The sequence below is a fragment of the Equus caballus genome, chromosome 9 (assembly GCF_041296265.1).
Source record: "Equus caballus isolate H_3958 breed thoroughbred chromosome 9, TB-T2T, whole genome shotgun sequence".
In the NCBI taxonomy this organism is placed as follows: domain Eukaryota; kingdom Metazoa; phylum Chordata; class Mammalia; order Perissodactyla; family Equidae; genus Equus; species Equus caballus.
Window position 1 is genome coordinate 62,415,087 of NC_091692.1, and position 24,227 is coordinate 62,439,313.

Below are 24,227 nucleotides of genomic sequence, written 5' to 3' on the forward strand. Positions count from 1 at the left end.
GTTTATCATTTTAATCAGTAACCGATAAACCCCAGGGAAGGGACGTGTTTGGAGGGTTGGAACATGCTTTCCAACTGTCTCTAAGGAATTTTCCCAGCTTCAGTCACTGCCTGTTTGTTACCTGGTTGTTGTCATTGTTTTCAATCCACTGATCTTAATTTTTCAAATAAGTAGCTGTAAGTCAGCACACATTTGTGGGTGGGCAAGAGCTGCTGCTCTCTTCTGTAAAGGAGGATGCGCTTCATTCTGTGTCCCTGGGCCCTCTGCAACTGTGTTTAAAAGCCTTCCGCAGCTCAGCACTTACTCAGAAGTCAAGGAGTGAAGCAGGATGTGATCCCTACCAGGAGGGACTTGGAGGAAGTTCCACCTTCTCGAATGTTAGCCCTGTTTGTGGGAAATGGAACTGCCCTGGAAGCCTGCCAGCTTCTGGAATTCTTGCCACTGCCAAGAAAGGAGGGCTGGTAATCCCTCTACTGAAAAGGAAAATTATAGCAGAGCTCTGAAAAGAGGTTGAGGGACTTGCCTGGCCTGTTGTAAAATGATTTATGCTGCTGTGTGTACGGTGCCCACTCCACCTTATTTTGTCTGTGGCTACCTCTCCTGAGCTCTTCAGCACGCTAAGAGAGGAACGCCATGCTGTGCCTAGAGCATGGTGAGTTGACCCCACCCCAGATTTCCATGCACAGGTAACAAATGAGGTAGAAGAGAAGGGAGAGTATCCAGGCACCTGTTGGCCGGCTTGCCTTTTACTAGCTTGTAGTAGAGTCACAGCAATGGTGATCTCCAGATAGCTGGGTTATCTGGCTTTGTTTCAGTGAGAAAGAACGGAAGGATTGCTGCTCATTTCTCCCTCCAGCAGGCCTCCCCACCTCCAAGGCTGTCCTAGTCCCAGACCGGAGCTGTAGGAGGCCGGGCAGTTGAGAGGGAGGGGAAGATGTGGAGTTAATGTCCCACCCAAGGCTGAGCCTGTTGGAGGTAGAAAGGTGTGCTGTGTGCCCACCAGCGGAGTTAGTAGGTTCCCACCCTGCGGTTAAGGCTGTGGTGGAGGGATGCCATAATAACAACAACAACAATGAGCCAGAAAATAACTAATATTTGCTGACTCTGTCTTTCATGTGCCAGGCCCTATGTTAAGCACCATACATCTAGTAACTCATTTGAAACTAACAACAACCTTATAAAATAGGCATTATTATTTTTATAATATTACAGATGAGAAAACTTGGCCTTTTAGAAACTAGTAACTGGCCAAGGATACACAGCTAAAATGTAATGAACCAGGATTTATCCAGGCAGTCAGACCCCTGAAGCTGACCTCCTAAGGTGCACTGTGTTGAGTAGCATGCAGGGCTTAGCCTGGGGCCCACCTCTGGATGTGTATTCTAGAATTTACATGCAACACCCTCACATGTGGATGCCTGGGCAGAAGATACTGGATAAATGTCCTTTTTAAAAAGTCTAAGTGTATAATCCATATACAGCCTCTTAACACCATCATCATCACCCTGGGTAGATGGTAGATGGTTAGCATTCTAAGGCCATGACCACAGTTTGGAGTTCAGGGATTTTCCAAGAATTCTACTTCATGAAATATGGAAATCATTTGATATGGAAATTTTGTCTCCTTCTGTTCCATTTTGGCTAAAACGAGGAGCCCTTGTTCCCTTAAGCACTTCAATCTAACACCCTTGGAGAGGAAGATGGTGCCTCTCAGAGTGGATCTTTGTTATTCCTCAGCTCTGGGAGAACAGATAGCCTAGAGGAAAGAGGATGCACTTGGGACCTACTAGCATTAATTTCCGAGAACAGACTTTCATTCCAAGTCAAAGCACAGGCTTGGTAATAGCAGTTTCAAACTCCCTATTGCTTTATCACTGAGAAAATAAATTTCCACACCAAGAATATGCCATTATTTATGCTAATTTAGTCCTTTGCTAGAAAAAAAATTACCTTAAATGTTATTTTTATTTTGGAACAGACAGAAATGAACACCAGGAGGCCACACAGTAAACTTTTACATATAAATGAAGAAGTTTGAGGAAGCAGGAGGGGTAAGAAGGAAGAGCTGGCTGAGCTCATAGCTGACCAGCGCAGCCAGGGGTCCCCTTTCTTGTCATCTCTCCTCCACGCCTTTGAAGGTCCTGCTGCTTGTGAATTCAAATAATACAGATATATATTTCTAACCTCGTTTTCCTAACAACATCTACTTTCTTGTGTAATAAATGCTTACACACACGTTGAGAATAAGCCAGATTTTGAATTGATACAGTCACAAGCATGTATTTGGTATCTATCATTTATCGGGCACCAGGGCCATTGTGGTGGTGACACTGTCCCTGTCCTCACTGAGTTAGAAGTCAATGAGAAGACATTGCCATTGACTGAATGATTGTAAATAGTGAAGTAAATGACTATAAGTTTGTAAAATGCTATAAAGGAGAAGTTATTAAGGACTGAGAGTCAGTGAAATATTCTTCTGGGATAGCAGGAAAATGTGCAAGATGTGTGTTGTATATGGAGAGGGAGAGAGCCCTATTCCTAGGACTGTAATTAAAGGAGGTTTTTCATTTGTTTGTTTGTTTCGGGTACATTTTTTATCTCATTAATGACAGTGAATTAACATATATTTAGTTTAACCAGGCTGTTTATAATTTAGAACTGAAAGAGATTTTGTATTCTTATTTCTACAAGATATAATTAATTTCTCAAGCTCATTTTTAAAGTGCATCCGCATATTTACATAGATAACAAAGTTGACCTTGTAGCTTTTGTTTTATGAACTCTCTGTAGCTTAGATCTATGTTCATCAATATGAACTCATCTTTTAGTATTTCTCTCATTATTCCAGTATTCCAGCTTGTGGCACTTAATTAGGCCAGAAACAGATGTTTGCTCCTTTACAAATGGCACCGAATTCTGTGTTTAATGGTCTGAAATTTCAAAACTGTGCTTGTTTTCAGTACAAGAAAAAAATTTTTTGGTATTCCCACTCACCTCACAAAATAATAAATTTGCTTGTAATTGGTTAATCTGGTTGTTTATGACTTGTAAAAATGATGTAATATTTTTTTCTACGTGTTGTTCTCGTTTCTCCGTCATTTTTTAAGTAGGCCCATTTTAAAACAAAATAAACCATACAATTGAGCTTGTCTGGGCTTTTGTAAATCAAGAAAAGCAACATTACAGAAACACACCTCTGGTAGAAGTCCAGAACTGGAGACTGTGTGAAGCAACAGGGGCGCTGAACAGAAAGTAAGATCCGTGGTTCTCCCCTCTGCAGAGCGTGGTGATGGTGGTCTTCAGCGAAGACAAAAACCGAGACGAGCAGCTGAAATACTGGAAGTATTGGCACTCGAGGCAGCACACGGCGAAGCAGAGGGTCCTTGACATCGGTGAGTTGGCCTGGACCTCCCTGCATGGTCTTTGGTAACCTGACATGTTGTCACGATGCCAAGGAGAGCTCAGCACAGAAATCGCAGCTAGGACCCACATCACTGTTGTGACGCACCAGGCACTAGTCTCTGCACTTTTCCTTTGTTAGTACATTTGGTACAAATCAGGGTGAGAAATCAAGATCGAGCTAAGCTGAGTGCAAAGCACTTTTTGTTCTATGAAAGTCAACTGTGTCTCATATAATAATTGTAATACATTTAGATTTGCAAGGACCACGTCAGTTTCTGAAACATATTTCCATGCCCTCCCGTGTTTGAGCCTAAAGACAGTCAGGCAGGCCAGATGAACTCTTATGCCCCTGTGACATGAATGACCTCAGGCTCATTTGGCTCTGAGGTCCTGGTGAAGGTCACATGACTAGATAGTGAGTTCTAGTTGTCTAATTCTCCACCCACTGTTCCTTTCGCCCCAGCACTCACCTGGTGCAAATGGTACTAGGTGGTTAGGCAGATGAAAAGGTTGAGACACCTTGCCTGGCAGTAAAGAAGGAATCGATCGGCCATGTACATTTTCTGGAGTCTGTATACTCCTAAACACGAGGTCTGTTCTCTAGAGACCTGTGGCCCCTGCATGGGACTCAGGGTTCAATCATGAAAACAGAGCCCATGCCAAGTGCTTCCGTGGAGGGATTTCATTATAAAGGTGGGGAGGGCTGAAGGCACAGTGAGGCAATTCAGAGATGAGCAATAGCAGGAGTCTGCTGATATTATTACCTGGAGGGCTGAGAATCAAAGGGAGGAGGTGGTGGGTGTTGGGAGAGCCACCCAGCAGGAGCTGGAACCATGGTGGGGGCTGCCTCCGCAGGGGCTGGAACCACAGAGGGAGCAGCTTTCCAAGAGGAGGTAGAATCACAGAGGACTCGCTGCCAGAGACACTTCTCAATGCCAAGAGGGAGGAGGAGAAGGAACGCCCTGCTTCTCCCTGTCTCTCCGTCTCCCACCAGTGCTTCCGACTGGCCAAATTTACCCTAAGCCAGAGGGCACATGCCCCGAGCAAATGCAGTTTGCAGGAATCAACCTCTGAGATACAGAGCGAAGCCAGGGATGTCAGAGAATGGATCTTAAAGTTTCCAGAAATTAGTTAAAAACATAGTAATATATATGTTTCTAAGTAATCTTAACACTTTACGTGCTGTTTGCATAAGCAATTTCTCATTTATAGGCTTTATTACCCTGTTTTGCAGAGCAAGAGGCTGCTGTCCCAGTTAGTGCAGGCAAAGTGAAGGTTTCATGTTGAGCGTGCGAAGGTGTTACTGAGCCATTACAAGGATGTTTGCTTAGATTTCCTACATACTGCAATGATGGATTTTTCAGACCTTCCACTGCACCCTTCCTAGAACCCCTTGGCCAGTAGCAGAGAGGTTAGTGTCTAGGTTAGGGTTAGAGACGCACCATAAATAATTACTGGTTTATCCTGCAAAATGGTTACTCCACTCCTTACCCCTCGTCCATCTTCTATTAACTAATCAAACATACTTATCTAATAAACAGGGAAACTGAGGCCTAGAGAGGCTCACTGACCCAAGTGACTTCTCCTCAGATAATTGGAGCAAGAGCTGGGATGAGGAGTCTTCCTCACCGGGCAGACCCTGCCCCCCAAGACCAGCTGACCAGGACGAGGCGTTTGGGAATGCTTGCCTTAACCTGCTTTGCAGACGATCTGCATAGAGGAACAATTTTATTCTATTTGAAAAGTTAACCTTATAATTATTACCCAAGAAAATGAGAGGAGCAATTAGATAGAAATTTGGACTAGGTCCACATAAGGCAAGTAATAAACGCATTTTACTGACATACCTGTTGCTTCAACTTTGATATTGTTACGAGGTTTACTTTCCTTAGAGCAGAATGATTTCTCAGACCTCAGAGGACTTCAAGTCTTCTCTCTCTTCTTCATCACCTCCCCCTGCCTTCAACTTTTTCCTCATATAACTATATACACATGAGCATGCATGCATGTGTGCACGCGCACACACAAACACGCCTTATCTTTGAGGTTTGTGACTTTTACTAAGTGGCTTTACGTCTTTCCTTATTCGGGTCCGTTCCACGCTCATGCTCAAGGATCGCTCTGTTGTCTCTTGTACCCGGTAGTAACGGTGCCTGGTGAACATTCCGTCTTCCCTTGCATAAATTTATCCCACTTGGATTAGATGGTCTGTGGTTCTTTCAGGCTGCTCCTCATCTTCGGCATCCTCTTAATCCTCTGAGTAGCCCCTCAGTGCTGGTTGCCTGACGGCGAGAGGACCCTCAGTGTCCCAGCTGGAGTCCTGTCTGTGGGATCCTGAGGGCCCAGGGCCCAGGAAGGAGGCTGCCCCTCAGAGCACGTGGAGCCTCAGCTCCCAGGTTCCTTGTGTCCGGAGTGGAGTCCTGGTGAGGGCGTTCCCGCATCACATCACACACGTCTCTCTTTGGCTGAGTACTTGCACCTGCCTGGCTTGTTCCCTTACCTCTTTCAGGCCTTGGCTTCTTGTCACCTTATCAGAGAGACCTTCCCTATCACCTTACCTGAACGCCACACCCTCATCACTCTCCAGCTCCCTTCCCTTCTCACCACCCAACATGTTATTCATATATATGTTTTTATTTCTTATTGTTTTTCCCTCCTACTAGAAGGTGGGCCCATTGAGGGCAGGCACTTGAGTGTTTTGTTCCCTGCTCTAGTTCCTGTGTTTAGCACAGGGCCTGAGATGTAGTGAGCACTCAGTAACTGTTTCCTGAATGAATGAATGAACGAACGAACATACGTGGGGATAAAAACTCTTATTACACTGGCAGAAGGCAGGCCTCTCGAAGGCGTGAACCGTGCCTTAATAACAGCTCCCATGTGTTCGTTGCCGTCCATGTACCAGGCTCTTTCTATACACCGTACACAAACATTTCATCCTCAAAACAACTCATTTTGTTGTTTATAAGCTAAGATGGTGAGGAGTCAAGAATTTAACCCAAGGTCATGCACTTGGTAAGTGGTGTAGGTGGGATGGAAACCCAAGAAAGCCAGAGTTTGCACCCTTTGTTTTTATTATTCTGTGTCCTCACTCCACTGTATATTGTCTTTGTATCCCACCCCCTGGATAGTGCTTACCCCCCACCAGGATCTGATTCACGTAGCATGATGGAGGATGTTCATTAACTGACGTTGCACAGGCGTCTTGCTTCTCCCTCCTGCGCCGTCCTCCCCAGACACTGGGAACGCTTCGAGGTCTGGGTGCTGAGACCCTTGGCCGTGCTGGTTCTGACATTTCTGAAAGCCAGTTCGGATATGTGGTTCCTGTATGTTAGGCCATAAACTGGTTTTGGGGGGAAGGAAGCATTAGTGATTAGCTCTTACTTGGTATAAGTAAGACAAACCAACCCTGGCCCCGGTGGATTCTGCTGTTTTTCAAAGTACACAAGCAAGTTGCCCAGGTCTCGCAAGTTCTTTCTTGTGAACTCATTGAAAAACAGCAGTTATTCCAGGTTATAAATAAGGTTACATTCTGCATCCCAAGGAGCGCTCCTGTGCCATTTCTACCTCCAGTGTGAAAGAGCCACTTAGATTTCTCTGTCGTTTGCTTGTCTCTGAGTGTGAGAGCCGCCTTCTAAGGGGACGTCATGGAGTTAGCATTGGTCCCATATTTGTTACCACCAGTTATTCCACATTTATTCAGCAAACACGCCAGACCCTTTGTTAGGAACTGGCGAATCAGAGGGAATTAAGGCAGAGCCCCTGCCTCAAATTGCTCAAGTCTGGAGGCCAGAAGATAAAAGGCTCAGCTGTCATGCGGTGAGTGGCAGCTGGGAGGAGCGCTTCCCTGAGGAGATGTTTCTGAGGTCCCTCTGAAAGGATAACAAGAACATACGGGTCAGAAAGCTGGGGAGGGCGTTGCAAGCCACAAAAACAGCACATGCTCAGTACAGGAATCAAGACAGAAAAACCAAAATGAAATGGGCAAATTATTTTATAAAGTCCAATAAAACTGTTAGTGGAGATGGGAGGGGTGGGAACTCTCATGCGTGCTTGTGGGAGCCTTAACTGCTTCAACTAATACAGTCAGGGAAGGAAGGAGTCCCAAGGAAAGGGGGCTGAGAAAATGAGAGGGAAGGGTTTGGTAGTTGAGGAAACAATGTTTTCTTCAGGGGAATCTTCAGGTGACAGGGGTGTGGAGCGTGATGGAATTGGGTGGCCTCATCTCTTGAAGGAGACCTGGGGAAAGCTGTTTCCGTGCCACATGGGCTGAAGCTCCCATCTCTGGTAGAGGCTGATTGAGCCCAGCAGGGTGTCTAAGGGTCCATGGGCCCCAAGGTTCCAGGTGTTAGAGGGTCATTGACTCCTGCTACCCGTGTCCTGGTGGCAAACCTCAGAGCTGCAGGTGAAATGTGGGGAAATGCTATCTCAGGGTCTCTGCAGAGAAGCATCACCACACCAGATGTCGAGGGTAATTGAGCCCAGAGTTTCTTGTCCTCTGCTGCTTTAACACTGCCTTGGCTCCAGAAAGTCTTGTTTTGTAGTTTTGTTGGGGAGATATTCAAGTGTGTGTGTGTGTTTATGCTTTTTTATATTAAAGTGTAACATGCATACCTTGTTTTTAGCTAATCCATGTTTTTCTATTGTTGAACGGAGTAGATTTTAGAGATCCTGGAATACGTAAGAGAAGGATAATAAAAGTTGTACCTACATGTTGTCATTCGTCCAAGTGGGTGTGTTCCACTCACATATCCGTCCTCCCAGAACTCTGATAAGGACACACGGAGGGGAATGTGCAGAAATAACAGGCAGATAGAATATTGTGATGAAGTGACATTTCTTTTTAACAAGTTGCAGTACTTGATTTCAAATGCTTTGGATTGACCATTGGGGATTTTTAGCAGGACTGCAATGGGATGATATATGCATTTCAGAGAGGTAATTCTGGGCCAACATGGGGGATGGGATGAAGTGAGGGAGAGACTGCAGTGAGGAGACCGGTTATAGCCGGTGAAAGACGAGTACCTGGAGGTGTGAATTGTAAAGGGGAGATGCGCCGATAACCCATGAACGAGAGACAAGTTCTAGAACTGATAGACCCTCTATGACTGACTGGCTGTGGGAATCGGGGAGAAGAAGGGATCACAGAAGCAGAGTGTGGTTTTGTAACTAGGTGGGTGCCCTGCCCTGAGGTAGGGGAGTCAGGAGGGGCAGCTGGCCTGGTGCCAGGGGGTGGAGCTTGGCCGGGTACTGAGTTCAACCAGGAGCATGATGATTTTGAGGCACTGTCTACACAAGGAGCAGGGTGGGAGTTCCTCAAGACTCACGTGCACAATGGAGCTATCAAGTTTTGCAGTGGGAGCCATTTAAAAAATATTTGGGGGCAGGTCCCATGGCCAAGTGCTTAAGTTTGGTGCCCTCCACTTTGGTGGCCTGGGTTCAGTTCCCAGGTGTGGACCTACACCACTCATCGGTGGCCATGCTGTGGCGGCATCCCACATATAAAATAGAGGAAGATTGGCACAGATGTTAGCTCAGGGCCAATGTTCCTCAGCGAAAAATAAAAATTTTGAAATGAATCACAAATCACAGAATGAACTACACTACACATCAAGTCTACTCAAAGAGTAGGTAATTCCAAAACCACTTTCTAGGGAAGGCAAACTTTTCTATTTGTTGCCTTTTAAGCAGGGAAGGAAAATTAGAAGAGGTTCAGCAATGAATATTAACCTTATTGAATGAAAGCCAGAAACTACAATGGAGAAACTGAAGCATTCACGTACAATTTCTCTCTACTGAACAGAATTGAGTTACTTTACCTCTTTACAATGCAGATGTTCCAAAATAATGAACAACACAGTTTTTGCACTTTTAGAATGGGTGGCATGGATTGTAATGTGATTCCACAAGCACGTCAGCATAAGCGTCATTACTTTCAGTCACATCCAATGTAACCATTATTGACAGAATTTTGTAGTTAATTCATGAAACCAACCAGTTGCTCTTTATTCAATCTGTATCTTGAATTTTGATTCACAGTAATCTTTCCCTGTATCAGGATGTGTTTGTTATATTGTTAAATATTAATCCTGTAGTTCTCCATGGTAATTAGCAGGCAATTATAGTACATCTTTGGTTACTAGCATGTGATTATAGGGTTTTCATCTGTGCCCTAATACAAATCAATTTCTTAAGAGTCAATTTTTAAATTGTGCTGTTGATGGCAATTTTATATTAAGGTAAAGCTTTCCATGAAAATATAAGTTACGACTAAATCAGAACATTTCTTCCAGTTTAGTTCTAAACAGTTTTTTTTGAGAGTTCAAAGAGAAGCCTTTCAGAAGACTCTCAAACACAGAATTTCGCTACCTCTGTGGATTGCTCAGCCTGGCTGTTCTGTCCAGGCCTAGGAGCTCTCTTCAGTCTGGAGTCATCGTCCACTTTCAGATAGGAATTGTGATGAAAATTAACCAACACTGTTTTTCCTTTGCGTTTTCTAGAGGAGGCTGGCCTTGGGCGTGCCCTACAAATGTGCTCTCTTGCAGTTTTATAGCCATACCTGGGCGGGCTCCTCAGAGCTGTGCAGAAAGGCGGAGAGTGGAGGCCAGGGTCGGGGAGGGGGATGCTGCTTTCAGGAGGTCAGGTAGCCAGGAAGTCAGCATAAATCCAAATCCTCAGCAGGCCTAGGAGCTGAGCATGCCCTGCATCTCATCCCTCTCTTCACCCAGGTGTCCAGTCCTGACATTTAGCTTTGTTCTCAGGAGGGCTCTCCTCCCCCAGAGTTATACACACCTTCTCTCCCTCTGCTGTCAGAAGAGTATGGGTCTTCCCTCCCTTACAAATAACTCAGGTAAATGGAATTTCCATTTTTGGTGTTTTCCTAGACTGTTTCCACACTTCTGCATAGATGTGAAAAGTAAATTTGATTTAAAACCAAAGAAAACCCCTTGAGAGCCACCAACCTTAAAAAAAAAAAAAAAAAAAAACAAAGCCCAGAGCTGGCGAGAGTGAAGGCAGTGAGTGAGATCTAAGTCAGCAGAGTGACCTCGATCCCTGCTTCTTCCTCCATGGGAGGGAGGAGGCTGGGGTGTGGGCCAGGCACCACCCAGCATGGGGGGTCCAGATGTTAGGACAGTGAGGCGCAGCGTAAGGTATCCTCTGTTCTGTAGAGAAGCGCCGTGGCCATAGTTACTGAAAATTCCTCTTCATCTTCAAATTTGGTTAGAAAACATTTATGTGATAGAAGTATGGCAGGCTATTAAGGTTGTATATTTTAAAACGTTATAAAATGCAAGTATTCTTTAAAGTTTAATCTTAGTTCAGGCAGAACATATTAATTTTCAGTAATAATTGAACCACTCTGATTTTTCATTTGTTGCGTGCATGTCTCCCTGTGAGTCCTAGAAGCTCATTTTGTTGGGGACAACAGCTCTGGGGAGAATCACTTCTTCCTTGGGGTATGTGCTTGGGGTAATCTTGAGGTCCCTCGCTCTTCCCCTCATGGAAGGGTCCAGGACAAGACCAGAGTTCACAAACCACCCGTACGTCCCTGATCCTTGCGGACTTCTTTCCAGCTGTTGATGGGTCTTCCTCTTTCCTTCTGCCCCACGTTTCTTGAAAGAGGAGTCCACTTCCTAGCCCACAACCTAAACTGTTGGTCATGTCTCAATCCAGCATAACCTATCTCTTATTAAAGTTTCTTGATGCTGAATCTATAGGTCTATTTTCGCTCCTCACTAGTTTACTAGTTACTTCCAGTATCTCCTTTGTTCCTTCTCTGAGGCTGTCTTTGCCTAAAAAGGTCCTCCCTCCCTCCTTCACCTGACAGACATCTCACCTCTTAAGACCTGTTCTCCTATCCCCACTTGGGTGAGATCTTCCTAGTCTTTCCAGGCAGAGTCAGCTGCTCCCTCTGTGGGTTTGGTTTATATCTAGACAATAGCATTTTGCTATGTTTCACCTGGTTTATCAGTTGACATTCCATCCATCCCACTATGTGCTGAACTGTTTGAGTGGAGAGAGAATTTTTTTTAACCTTTGTACACCTAGCGCCTAGTGCTGAGCCTGGTATAGAATAGATGCACAACCAGTGTTGACTAGCTGATGGACAAACTGCCGTGTATGGTTTGTGTATATAGGTAATAGTTATGGTAAGCAAGCACATGTCTAGTTAGCTGGGAAATGAGGCTGGGGTCATGCTCTCTCCTCTTCCATGCTGAAAAAATCATTTTTGGTAGTATTTTTCTAGATGCCTGGGGCCTAAATGTGCATTTGGTACTCTAATTTCTTATATTTTAAATATTATACTATAATAATATAGTATAATTTTTAATGAAACTTGTTTAGCAACTGAAGACTTAATTGCTATCATAGAAATATAATATGTACACTGATAAACCAAGGGAAATTTCTCCTTTTTACCTAGAAATTATTACTGTTTCCCTGAAGCAAACAAATAGGAAATTGTTTAATAGCAAATTTTCCAAAAGAAAATGAGAGGTAGATTTGGAAATTAAAAATTACAATGATTGAAGCCCTTTACCATTTTTTCTTCACTGGTCCTAGGAAGTGTGTTTATCTGGTTCCAGGACATTATTATTTAAAAAACCTCTTCTGGTAAAGTATTTTTCTATTGCTGGCAATTTTAAAACCCTGAGCCATTAACCAGAAGGAATGTTACAGAGAGGACTAAAGCATGGAATGGATACTTGAAGACCCCTCTGGGAATCAGTTTTAATGACGGGGTAAAGCTGTACCATAAAGAGATACTGGTTTGGATTGTGAACTTTCAAAATTAACACAAACACACACACAGATAACTAGAACCGCTTAACAGACCTGCCGTATTTAATACTGTAAAATGCTTTATTTCCTGTCTTCCATCTTTTTTTTTCCCATTTACTGCTTACCACTTTGTTTTGGTCCTACTTGATGGGACCTTTTCTATCTTTAGCTAAAAGACCATGGTTTCATCTCATACATGGAATCTATGCTTTTATTTGATTTCATGTTTTTTGCTTGGGGCCTAATTATTTTCTTTCTTCAGCGATGCATTTAATGAAACCTCGGATAACCTGATGGTCTTACATTTTTTTAATATTATTTGGTTGGCTTAAAAATTACAAAAAATAACTGGAGATACAGCTGATAATTTCATGAGACTCTTCTATTTACTGAACAAAACTACAGAGCCAGTCTTTTCAGCTATCCTCTGGCATTTACTAGAAGCCTCTCTCTCACCACACCTTTCAACAGAAACAAATTTATGTCTTCGCAATACCCCCAAGTGTGAAATTAGGCAAATCTAAAGTTTTTCTTCTTTGTTTACAAAACCTAAAACTTGCCAAGAGAAAGTTTTTCCAAAATTAAATTAAGCTCTTTGAGGTTGTAGAAGCCAAAATAAGGTGAAATTAATCTGAAGAAAACTCTTTGAACAGCCTCCAGGAATGTGGAGCTGCCACTAGTTTTTCTACTCTTGAAAAGACAAGTATTAAAATAACTGAGTGCTAAGTAAATGAGCGTCTCGTCATCGTTCAGCGATCCTGTGAGGTAGGTGCTGGTATTATCTCCATTTCCCAGATAGGGAAACCAGCTTACAGAGGTTCTGCACTTTTTCTAAGGGGGCTGCTGATGCGTTTGAATCCACACCTACATCCATACCCACAGTCGCCAGCTGCTGTGGTCAGCATTACAAAGGAAAACAGTTACGGCAGCAACACCTTCCCTCCTTTGCAGGACAAATTTATCTTCTTGAAGAAATATATTTAAGAGAATTCGAATTTTTCCCCCTCCCCCTAGAATTTTAATTTTGAAATAATATCTAAGTCCTGTAATAGTTGTTGGAAAATAAGTAAACAGGAATAGCAGCATGGGGAGTTCAAATAGCAGTTAATGCAAAAATCATTCATATAACAAACTAGAATAGCTAATGGGGTCTCCCTCCCCCACCCCCCACCCGGCACATACATAACGGACTTACCTTCCTATCTCTTAGCCAGTTTGGTATGCATGACTGGGCAGCCAGGGGCATTTAGGGAGACAGAAAATGGAGGTTAATCTTGATGGAACCTGAGCCTCTGAAGGGGCTAGGTTTGTGGTTCCAATTTAGCAGAGGATAGTCCATGTGAGGAATTACAGTTCCTGGGATGAGTCTGTGTCCTGCACCACCAGTTACCAAAAAGTCATTTCTTTTGTTTGAGTCTATTCAGTCTGCAACTCAGCGGTACAATTATGTATGTTTGAAAGTTATTTCTGACACTGAGGGCTGCTAGATGCTAGAATGGGTCTTTGAGAGAAACTGTGGAACGTCTTATCGTAGAATGGCAATTCTCAAGACTCTTACTAGTAATAAAGTAGCATCATTTGAGAAAGTGTTCAGTTTTCTTTTATAAATTAGTGTTGCTTTAACTGGAAAGTATTACAGTTTCTGGAAATATCTTCTGAGGTGGGAAGAGGTTGGGGACTGGTTTGCTAGAGAGAGGGAGACCTGTTTGTGGGTCTGAGATGGTTTCCGCTGATCAGCCATTTTGGGCAGTGATTCTAACCCTATGTGCCTATAACTTCTTGTCCCACACCTCCCCCAACAGTGTTAGTATGGTGTTAAGTAATGAAAGGAAGGATGGAAAACTAGAATAAAACATGAGCAGTTCACGCAGTGTAGAAAAATAAATTATTTACTGAAGCACCATGCATATCTTCATTCGTTTGGCAAACTGTCGAAGTGCGAGGCACTATTTTTAAGAGACAATAGTTTGAAGAGACAAAATTTGGAGCTGGCCCAGTGGTGTAGTGGTTAAGTTCACATGCTTCACTTTTGTGGCCCTGTGGGGTAGCCTGGAGTTCATGGGTTTGGATCCAGGGTGCAGACCTACACACTTCTTATCAAGCCATCCTGTGGCGGCATCCCACATACAAAATAGAGGAAGATTGGCTACAGATGTTAGCACAGGGCCAATCTTCCTCACCAACCAAAAAAAAAAAAAAAAAGAGAGAGAAAGACAAAATTGTTAGATTAAAGTTGAATCTCACTAAGTAACATAGACTAATAAGAGTTTAATTCTACGCCCATCCAAGTTGATTTAATTCAGAGCTAGAAGCCATAGTGCATGTATGGACATATATGCATGTGTGTTTATGTGTCTGCACACAGGATATGACCTACTATCAGTTTGAAATCAAGTTTATGAGTTAGGACCAGCATTCTTGAAAAATGAAATCAAATAGATTAAAAAATGCTAGCATACATGAAACACAGTAATGGGTTACAATGTAAAGTGCTTTTCTTGCTCTAAACTTATGGCCAATGCAATCGAAAGCTGTAATATTGGCCTATAAAATTCCTTCTCTAGAAACAGAAAAGTGAGTCAAACACAAATAAAATCTTAAGTTATCCTAAAGAGAAAGTTCGAAGAAAGATTCCATTTTGAATGATATCTGTGAGGGTATTAAAATAAACTATGGCAAGTAAATAGTAATAATTTTATTAATAACTCCAGCTTTAATAATATTCAAGAGTCACAAATTATGTCTTCATAATTTCAGCCATCGTTGTTCTGGATTATGTATGGGAAGGTACGCATGTGAAAGGCTGTGGATCCCAGAAATCAGAGGTCTCTGGCTGAATATGTAGACAGAGCCTTTTAGGTTCCAATCCCAGCTGGGCCCTTTACAAATGAGGTGACTGTCAGCAGGTGGCTGGCGGGGCGAGGCGGGATAGGAAGGAAGGGTACTTAACACATTTGCCTGGCACCCATTCGACAAAGTAGGAATAATAAAAAAGCTACTGATCAGAATTGTCTGAGTTAGTGATTGTGAAGTATGTATATTTAGCACACACTCTGCTCTCACAAACTGGTGGCAGTTCCTGTTATTTGCTCAGGGGCCAGAACCAAAGGATGGAAATATATTTAGTGCCTCTAAAAATCAACTCAAGTGTCAACACACTTAAGGAAACCCAGGTTACCTCTGACTTGGTAAAAGCATTATAAAGGAAATAATGAATTCACTAGAGTTCTTGAGAGTCATTCAGGTTTTAAGAAGCTGCGTCTTTGATTTTGAAAAACAGAAAAAAGTCTCAGAACCTCCTTGGACTAGACTTTATTTATTCTACCTATTTCTAGTCAGAGCAAATACTCCTAGAATGACCCTCCACTGTTTCCTGAGTTTGAGCTGATCCTATTTGGCCGTTGCAGATGGAGGGAAGCAGATGTTTGAAGACAGATGGGACGGGGGAAGGTGGGCACCAGCGGTGTTGCTGTCACACTCTATAGGAGCATCAGGGTCTATTCTCTGAGATATTGACTCTCTTTTGAAGATGAGGAAATACAAGTTGAGAGAAGTTCAGTAACTCACTGAAGGTCTCAGGGCTTGGTGAGAGAAGGAGAGAAATTAAATTCAAGTCTTTGTGTCTCCACCACCAGTGTCCTTTTTCCCTATAAATTTACCACCTTATAAATGGACTCCTTGTAGCATCTTGACTCTGAATATACAAACTACTCCAAGTTCTTGGACTTTTGAAAAAAGCATCCTTTGAGGCTGCGGTGGATTGCATACTGAATTAGCAATTGCCTGAGCCATTTTCAGCATTCCATGTCCATTATTTCACTAGTCCAGACAGAATCCAGACCTTTCAGAAGAGAAGCAACTTTTATATTAATTATACTACCCCTTTTAATCCACAACAGTATATACAAAAAAATAATTAGAAGGTGTAGTTATAATTTACCAAGTACGTGAAGCATAATTAAGGGGAAGGAATTAACATTTCTTTTGACGGCATTCCAGAATCACATTTACACATACAATCAGTTTGAAGAAAACTCAATCTACAAAAGTCTGCATTTAAAAATCTATTAACAGACTACTGATTATATGCAAAAAATAAAAAAGATAACAAAAAGATTCACCATCATGCTTCCCGTAACAATTAAAATAGAATCAAATCCCATAATTTCTGCTCAGAATGTAACTTGCCAGAAACGTATGGAAAGTAATGCACATTCACATGTGCTTAGCAGTCCTTTGCTGAAACACTGTGACATTTGACATCTTCCCCCTGCATCTCTTGTTTTCTCAGAAGGGCTAAATTTTGAACTTTTCTTTCCATCTTTATGGTGGCTGAAGAAGATGGTGATGTTTTCTTTGCTTCTTCTCCACTGTGGCACCCCCAACCTCGCCCTCCTTTGTCAAGGAATTTGCAGTGGTCCCATAATGTCCAAAGATGAATCTCTCTAGCTCATAGAACTTGCATTCCTGCAGGTTTTCTCTGCCAGCTAGTTGCCGTTGTAGAATATGGTGTGATTTTTCTCTACAAGGTGTTAATATCTGGTGGCAATCATTGTTTAATTCTCAAGATAAATTTGCAAGATAAATATAGACAGTGGTTAAAAGGAGGCCTGTGGCATCGAACAGACCCAGATTCAAATCGTAGCTTGGCCTGTTACCAACTATGTGATTTTTACAAGGAGCTTGACTTCTGGGTAGAAGGAGGACGCTGAGGTCTGCCTCACAGGGTGGTTGTGAGGATTAGATGAGGCAATGTTGGTAAAAGGCTCGGCACTCAGGAAGTTCTCAGTTTGTGGCAGTTATTGTCCTAAGAGCATTTGCATTTTAATGTCAGGAGATGACAATGTCCTTACCCAAAGGAACCAGTGGTTTAGGATGGGATTCCAGGCATGGAAACAAGCAGATGTCTTGGAGCAGGTGGTACTCCCATCTCACCATGTAGGTAACTGCCTGGTCCTCCTATACATGCTGATTATGTCCCCCCAAGAGAGGAGATCTTTTGGGAAGAACCATCTGTCACATGGACTTTGTTGATAGTAGATGTAGGACCTCAGTGACAGATGATGTAGTGCTTTCCAAGACTTTATGTGGAGTGAATCAAATGCACCCAAAGGATTCAGTCATTTCAATTTGCCATAGAACAGTGCTACCCCAAGTGTGGTCCCCAGACTGGCAGCATCAGCTCCACCTGGGAGCTTGTTAGAAAGGCAAATTCTTTCCCACATCCCTGACCTACTGAACCAGAATCTCTGGGAGTGGGTCCAGACCTCTGCATTTTACCAAAGCCCTCCAGGTGCTTCTGATGCACCCCAGCATTTGAGAAGCACTGTTATAGACCATCCACACAGTCTGTAAGCTGTGGGAATCCAGAAACACTCATTCCACGTCTTTGGGGGGCATCCTAACTGGCTGTAGAGAATGCACATGGCTGTGCATTTCCACACTTCTCACTCTGATATTCCAAGGACACACACAGCCTTAGAGAGGACCCTGCACACCTTGGCTCTTTCACTAGCAACATGACAGTAACAATGACATCAACTTCATTCTTCTTTCATTAGATAGACTCCCATTTCTTCTTCCCATTGTTTCATTCTTTTTGATGCTTCAAGCTAGTTGTGTACTTTAGGATTGTTCCTTTGTGTGTAAATTACTAAGATTAATAAGAACTACCTTTCTAACTCAGATTCAGTTGGCATAAATCTTTTTAGAACTCTGTTTCAGCCAATAATAATTTTGTTCCATCTTGCCAGGTTTTGGAAACATCTAAGGCGTTTTTCTATTTATATCCCCATTTTCACCAAGTAGATGTTTGTATTCTATAGATTTTTACAAACCAGTGTACAAAATTTGCAAGGTAAAATTATGTTGCCTCTTTTTTTTAGGAAAAAAAAGTCTATTCAAAATGTACTAGGGTCATGATTATGTGCTTTATGATTCTGTTAAAGTGAGGTGAGTACTTTCCAGCTATGGTGGCTATTCTGCAAGAGCAAGCCATTCGCTCAAATTAAATGACTTCCAATCACAGAAGGGAATCCCAGATGCAGGGTGTTGAATGGAGACCCTCAACACTGATATATCCATATACTAAATCCCACAGCCTGTAAATTATGACCTTATATGGAAAAAAAGGCTTTGCACATGTAATTAAGTTAAGGGTCTCAAGGTGAGATCATCCTGGATCAATCCAGTGACAAGTCCTTAAAACAGAAGAGAAGGGGGAAACAAACAGACACAGAAACACAGAGGATAACGCCATGTGAAGACAGGGGCAGAGATGGGAGTGATGCATCTACAAGCCAAGGGACACAGAGGATTGCCAGCAAGCACCAGAAGCGAAGAGAAAGGCATGGAACCCATCATCTCTCAGAGCCTCCAGAAGGAACCAGCCCTGCCAGTGCCTTGACTTGGACCTTCTGGCCTCCAGAACTGTGAAAGAATAAATTTCTGTTGTGTTAAGCTACCAAGTTTGTGGTAATTGGTTATGGCAGCTCTAGGAAACTAAGCTCATTACACCAGCTCATTATAATACTTTTTACTAGTTGCAACTATCAACATTTACAAAATGTGGGTTTGAGAAACTTTCTTGAGGAAATAAGTTAACAAAGGCTTAACAACAGGTTGCTGAGTTTCTCTTCCTACACCATGGGTCATAAACCCTTAAGCAAACAAAGCTTATCAAAGGACGTTAACACAGTTTTCAGACACTGGAGATACATCTATTAGCATTTTATTCATTGGACAAGAAAGCATATGGACAAGGCAACATCAATGTGCGTAAGCTGTTTAGTCTTAGAAAACTTTGAGAGTCACGAAGGGAAAGCAGAGCTATTTTACCACCTGTAGGTGAATGGCTTAGAGACTAAAGACAGAGGGTGGAGAAATCTCAAGCGTGAGGACACTGCCTGGCACATAGCGGATGCACAGTAAATATTGGTTCAATATATTTGTTGATTAAGTGGATATGATAGACAGAAACTGACGGAGACCCTGTGCAAGAGTGAGGGACCCAGAAAGCATTTTATTTGTATTTGTGTTGCATTTGTTTTTCAAATCTCTTCCTTTTCTAAGCTAATACATTTTCTGGGGGAGAAATTTTTCAAGTGGAGAAGCTATGGAAAAATAAAACCTTACAATGCAGTAACTCATGAGATCTAGGATAAGTTTTTGACCAAACCACTTTGGTTTATCTCTATTTCTAGATATGACATTTGCTTTTTTAATTTATGATTGACCTGAAAGCTTTTTTTAAAAAAATGCTTGTTAAAAACTTCAAAACAAGATTGCAAGACTGTCTTTTAAAACAAATAGCTAGGAAGGATCAGAGAACCCAGTTTCTTTAAATTCAATGGTCTGCTTTTCTCTTCAAAATTTTCAGAGATTGCCTGGCTTGCTGAAAGCACAGGTTTCTTAAAAATCATTTCAAATATAGTCATAAAGCCTTATTCTAAATTTGTAGGATAGAAAATGGTTTTCCTTTGCTTTCTATTTTATCTCTTAGCTTTAAACATTTACTTTAAAATCAATAAGAAAATTTGAATACTGCAAGAGAAAAATGAGCAACGGACAGAACAGGAAACTTGTGATAAATGAATAAATTTTAAAAACAAAGAGAAAGGATGTAAAAAACCACAAAGGGCCAGAAAGCAAATGAAAGACTGTTCTATGTCTTTAGCAATCAAGGAATTGCAAATTAAGATCATAAGTTAGCAGGTTTTGCATATCAATTTGGAAAGAAACAGTTTGAGGAAGCTGGAACTCATACCCTGTTATTGTAAATATAGTTGTTTCAACCTTTCCAAGAGCAGTTAGGCAAAATGAACTAAAAGGCTTAAAAATATATTTCCCTTTGACCTATTAATTTCACTTCTGAGAAGTAATGAAGTATACATGAATATTTAGACATAAAGATAATTAAAGGAAGTGCTATTTAAGGTAGCAAAGTATTGGACATCATTTAAGTGACAAAGAAGAACAAAATAAAGTTATGGCACTTAATCCAATATGATAGTATTTGGCCAGCAAAAATAGTTTCTACAAGTTTGTTTATTGACGTAGAAGGATGCTGATGATGTATTAAGGGAAAAAAAAGCAAATTAAAAAATAATTGTTACAATATTGTGTAAAAACACGTACATATTTTGGAGAAAAGGAGAGACTGAGGGAGGGAAATGACATAGCCACGGGTGGGCTTTTAGTGGTTGGTTGTGGGTGAGTAGATTGTGGCTGCTTTTAAATATTTTTCTTACTTGTTCACGGTCTCTGATGTTCCTATGGTGAACATGCAAACTTTTATATTAAAGTGTGTGTGCTTTATTTAAAATGTAAAGATATATAGTTTTGATTTAAAGTGTCTCTGGAAAAGCCAATAGAATCATGAACAAAAGGTGTGAATAGGCAGTTTATATACGGAGACTCCTGGTGGGCTATTCCAGATGTGGAGGTGCTTGAACTCATGAGAGGTAGAAGAAATGCAAGTATGTCATTAGGATAGCATTTTGTACTCATAGGATTGGCCAAAAAAGTAGAAATTTGATGAGAAGCAGAGGAAATGGAATTCTGGTTGGAGTTTGCACTGACATGACCCACTCTAGAGAGTGAGTCTGGAGGGTCATTTTGAAGAGCACCTCTAAGGAGATTTTTCTGTGATTAACTATCAATCTAGGTCCCAGTAATCAGGAGATATTTAAAAAAAAAAATCAAACTCACTGTTTTATTATGGATTGTTATGAACCTGTTATTTTTATGGCCTTTGTTTTATTATTATTTATATCGTGGATAGGAAAAGCAAATAGAGTACTACTTTCCTCACCCTAATTCATACAAACAAAATGAATTGTTTTAATAAGAGAAAGTAATTAAAATCTTGCTAAAGGATCATGTGAACTTAGATTTTGTGATAAATGAGGAGGAAATGGCTAAAAATTATCAGATATGTGAACTTTAGGAAAGCAGACTTCGAAATTTTACAGCGTTAACATAGAGAACTTGTTAAAGCCTGGAGAAGCCACCAGCCCTGGAGTGAGGCGGCACCTCAACAGAACAGAGCGGGAAGCGACCAATGGGCCAGAAACAACATGCCGGATTTTGTAGACAATGAGCACTTTATACATCTCGGAAGTCAGTCATGATATCTAGCTCCTATCCTGACTCAGAAAGAAAAATATTCAGAAAGGTTTTATAAACAAAAAGACCTCCAGTATCGTTGGAATTGAACCTTTCTCTGACCCCCATTGTAGGGCTGGAGTGTGATGGCACAGAGATGTGCAGGGCCTAATTGTGAAGGATGTGATAGGTCATGGTGTAAGTTTTAGCCTTATAAAAATAATAAAAAACACATGATCAGAGTTTAATTTTAGAAAAATAATTATGGACTCTTGGAGAGAAAGAATATGTGATTAAGTGATCCATTTGTGAGTGAACCAGGCCCAAAGAAAAGCAGACAGACTTTTCCATGATGCCCACCAAGCAGGACACGACCAATGTTTATGTAGTACACAAGGAACAGAATTAAGGTAGGATAGGATATTATATGTAAGGAGGCCAAGAGTAGGGGAAAAAAATCCAGGTGATAAGCATAAGCTAAAAACCTCAGGAAGTACAGTAGCCCCCCGTGCCCCCCACTCCTTGGGGGATATGTTCCAAGACACCCAGTGGATGCCTGAAACCAGAGATAGTACCAAACCCTATATGTACTTTGTTTTTTCCTATACGTACATACCTAGGATAAAGTTTAATTTATAAATTAGGCACAGTAAGAGATTAACAACAACAAGAAATAATAAACAGAACAGGGGCCAGCCCAGTGGCCTAGTGGTTGAGTTCGCATGCTCTGCTTCGGCAGCCCAGGGTTTTACTGGTCAGATCCTGGGCACAGATATGGTACCGCTCATCAGGCCATGCTGAGGCGGCGTCCCACATAGCACAACCAGAAGGACCTACAACTAAGAATATACAACTATGTACTGGGGGGCTTTGGGGAGAAGAAGAAGGGGAAAAAAAGAAGATTGGCAACAGATGTTAGCTCAGGTGCCAATCTTTAGAAAAAGTAAACAGAACAATTATAAGAATATACTGTAATAAAGGTTATGTGAATATGGTCTTTCTCTCTCCCAAAATTTCTTATTGTACTGTGGTCACCCCTCTACTTCTTGTGACGATGTGATATGATACGATGCCTACATCATGAGATGAAGTAATGGAGGTAGGCATTGTGACGTAGCATTGTTTTTGGACCTTGGTGGACCGTGGGTAACTGAAACTGTGGAAAGCGAAACTGTAGATAAGGGGCAACTACTGTAGTGAGGATTAAGATTAGGAATATCATGTCCAGACCTGAAGACCTACTAAGGCAGTGATAGTGGAGACAGTGAGTAATAAGGATTTTTATCACAAGGTTTTTTGTGGTATCTGAGAGCTAGAGACCACCAAAGGGTCCATCTCTGGGGAAGATAAGTAAATTGTGGTCAATGGTCACCATGGAATTCTGTGCAGTTGCAGTTAGAAATAGGCGTGCCATCAACATTGTGGTTAGATCCAAAAAGGTCCATAGCTAGGGTTGCTGGGTAAAATATAGGGTGCCCAATTAAATTTGAATTTCTGATAAACAACAAATACTTTTTTTTAGCATAAATATTTCCCAAATATTTGTTAAATCTGGCAACCCTAGCCATAGAACAACACAGTTTGTGAAAGCTAAGTACATGGGCAAATCAACCCAACTATTTCATAAGAATACATAGCAAACATATTGATAGCTACCGTGTTTGTGGGGGAGGATAATGGAGATAAAACAGAGTAAATAAACATGACATAAATAAAGAAATAAAAGAAGAGAGGGCCTTCAATGGAGAGGGTGTGATTAACTCAACTCTGTCCCTGAGTCCAAAAAGATGTAGAAGAAATGTGGATTCCTGCACTCTCCTGGAATTTCTTCCCTGAAGTTCCGATGACACTGCTTGGCTCATAAACAGAGTATTGTTCGACAAAAACAATCCCTATGGAATATTCTGGCACTTCCAGCAAAACTGAGGGGCAGGAAAATGAGTAGGAGCGGGAGTGGGTTGGTGACAAGGGACACAGGAGGAGAACAAATTAATAATTTTATAAACCTAGTAAAAAATAAAGCTAAAGAACAAATCAGGAACATTCCTTCATCTAGACTTAGTGTTTTAACAGAGGAACATGCTTACATTCTTATAGAGTACATATTAGTCAAAGAGTATCAGCAAGCACAAATCCTTAACGTTGCCATAGACACGGCCAAAGAAGAGGTGAAGGTTCAGTTTCCCCATCGGAAAATGATAGTTCAATACATGTCACAGAGTAGCTCTTACTGTTTCAAAAACTTTTTCTTTTTTAATGTTACAGCTGATTACAAGGAGAGCTTTAATACGATTGGAAACATTGAAGAGATTGCATATAATGCTGTTTCTTTCACCTGGGACGTGAACGAAGAGGCGAAGGTGAGTGAGAGAGTAGCACTGATTCATTGTTCACGCCTTTTAAACAACATGTCCTTTCTCTGCAGATGATTCTTTCATCAAAGCCTCTATAGGTGGGGACAGATCTGTTAACTTGAGCCAGAAAGAAAGGAAATGAACCTATTATCTTTCTCTAGAAGTCACACACATTCAATTATGTGCAGCTAAATTGCCTTTTGGGGGTAAAGGAGAGAAGGGAGTGTACCTGTTCCTCTGTGGCCTCCTGCAGGATGGGCCAAGCCAAGCCACGTGTCCCTCCCAAGTCCCCCAGGCCGCCAGCTCACACCAGGGGCTGGCAAGGCTGGGCCAGAGACCTGTTTTCCCTGCACTGCAGGTTCCCCCAAACCCCTCACTAACTGCTGCCTTCTTCAGAGGCAGGAAGGTGCTCAGAGCTAATGTCTTCAGAGGTAAGCGACTGGGCATACCTCCTGACCCCTGACTCCTTCCGCACCTAATGGAGGGAGGGTGCAGGAAGCAGGGCTGCAGGTCTCTGAACTTCACTCCCTGAGGTGTAGCCACTGCTGTGACCTTGAGCTATTTCTTTCCTGTTGACTGTTAAGC

General features: G+C 41.9%; 1 protein-coding gene across 5 annotated transcripts in view; it reads left to right on the top strand.

Moving 5' to 3' along the window:
* Positions 1 to 24,227, top strand: part of GRHL2 (grainyhead like transcription factor 2) — a 156,774-nt gene that overhangs the window by 73,565 nt on the left and 58,982 nt on the right. For all 5 annotated transcript variants that reach the window (XM_014728223.3, XM_005613235.4, XM_014728224.3 and 2 more), the window contains exons 7-8: positions 3,281 to 3,392; positions 23,554 to 23,648. In XM_014728223.3, the coding sequence (XP_014583709.1) occupies positions 3,281 to 3,392; positions 23,554 to 23,648 (207 nt within the window). The remainder of the gene's footprint in view (positions 1 to 3,280; positions 3,393 to 23,553; positions 23,649 to 24,227) is intronic.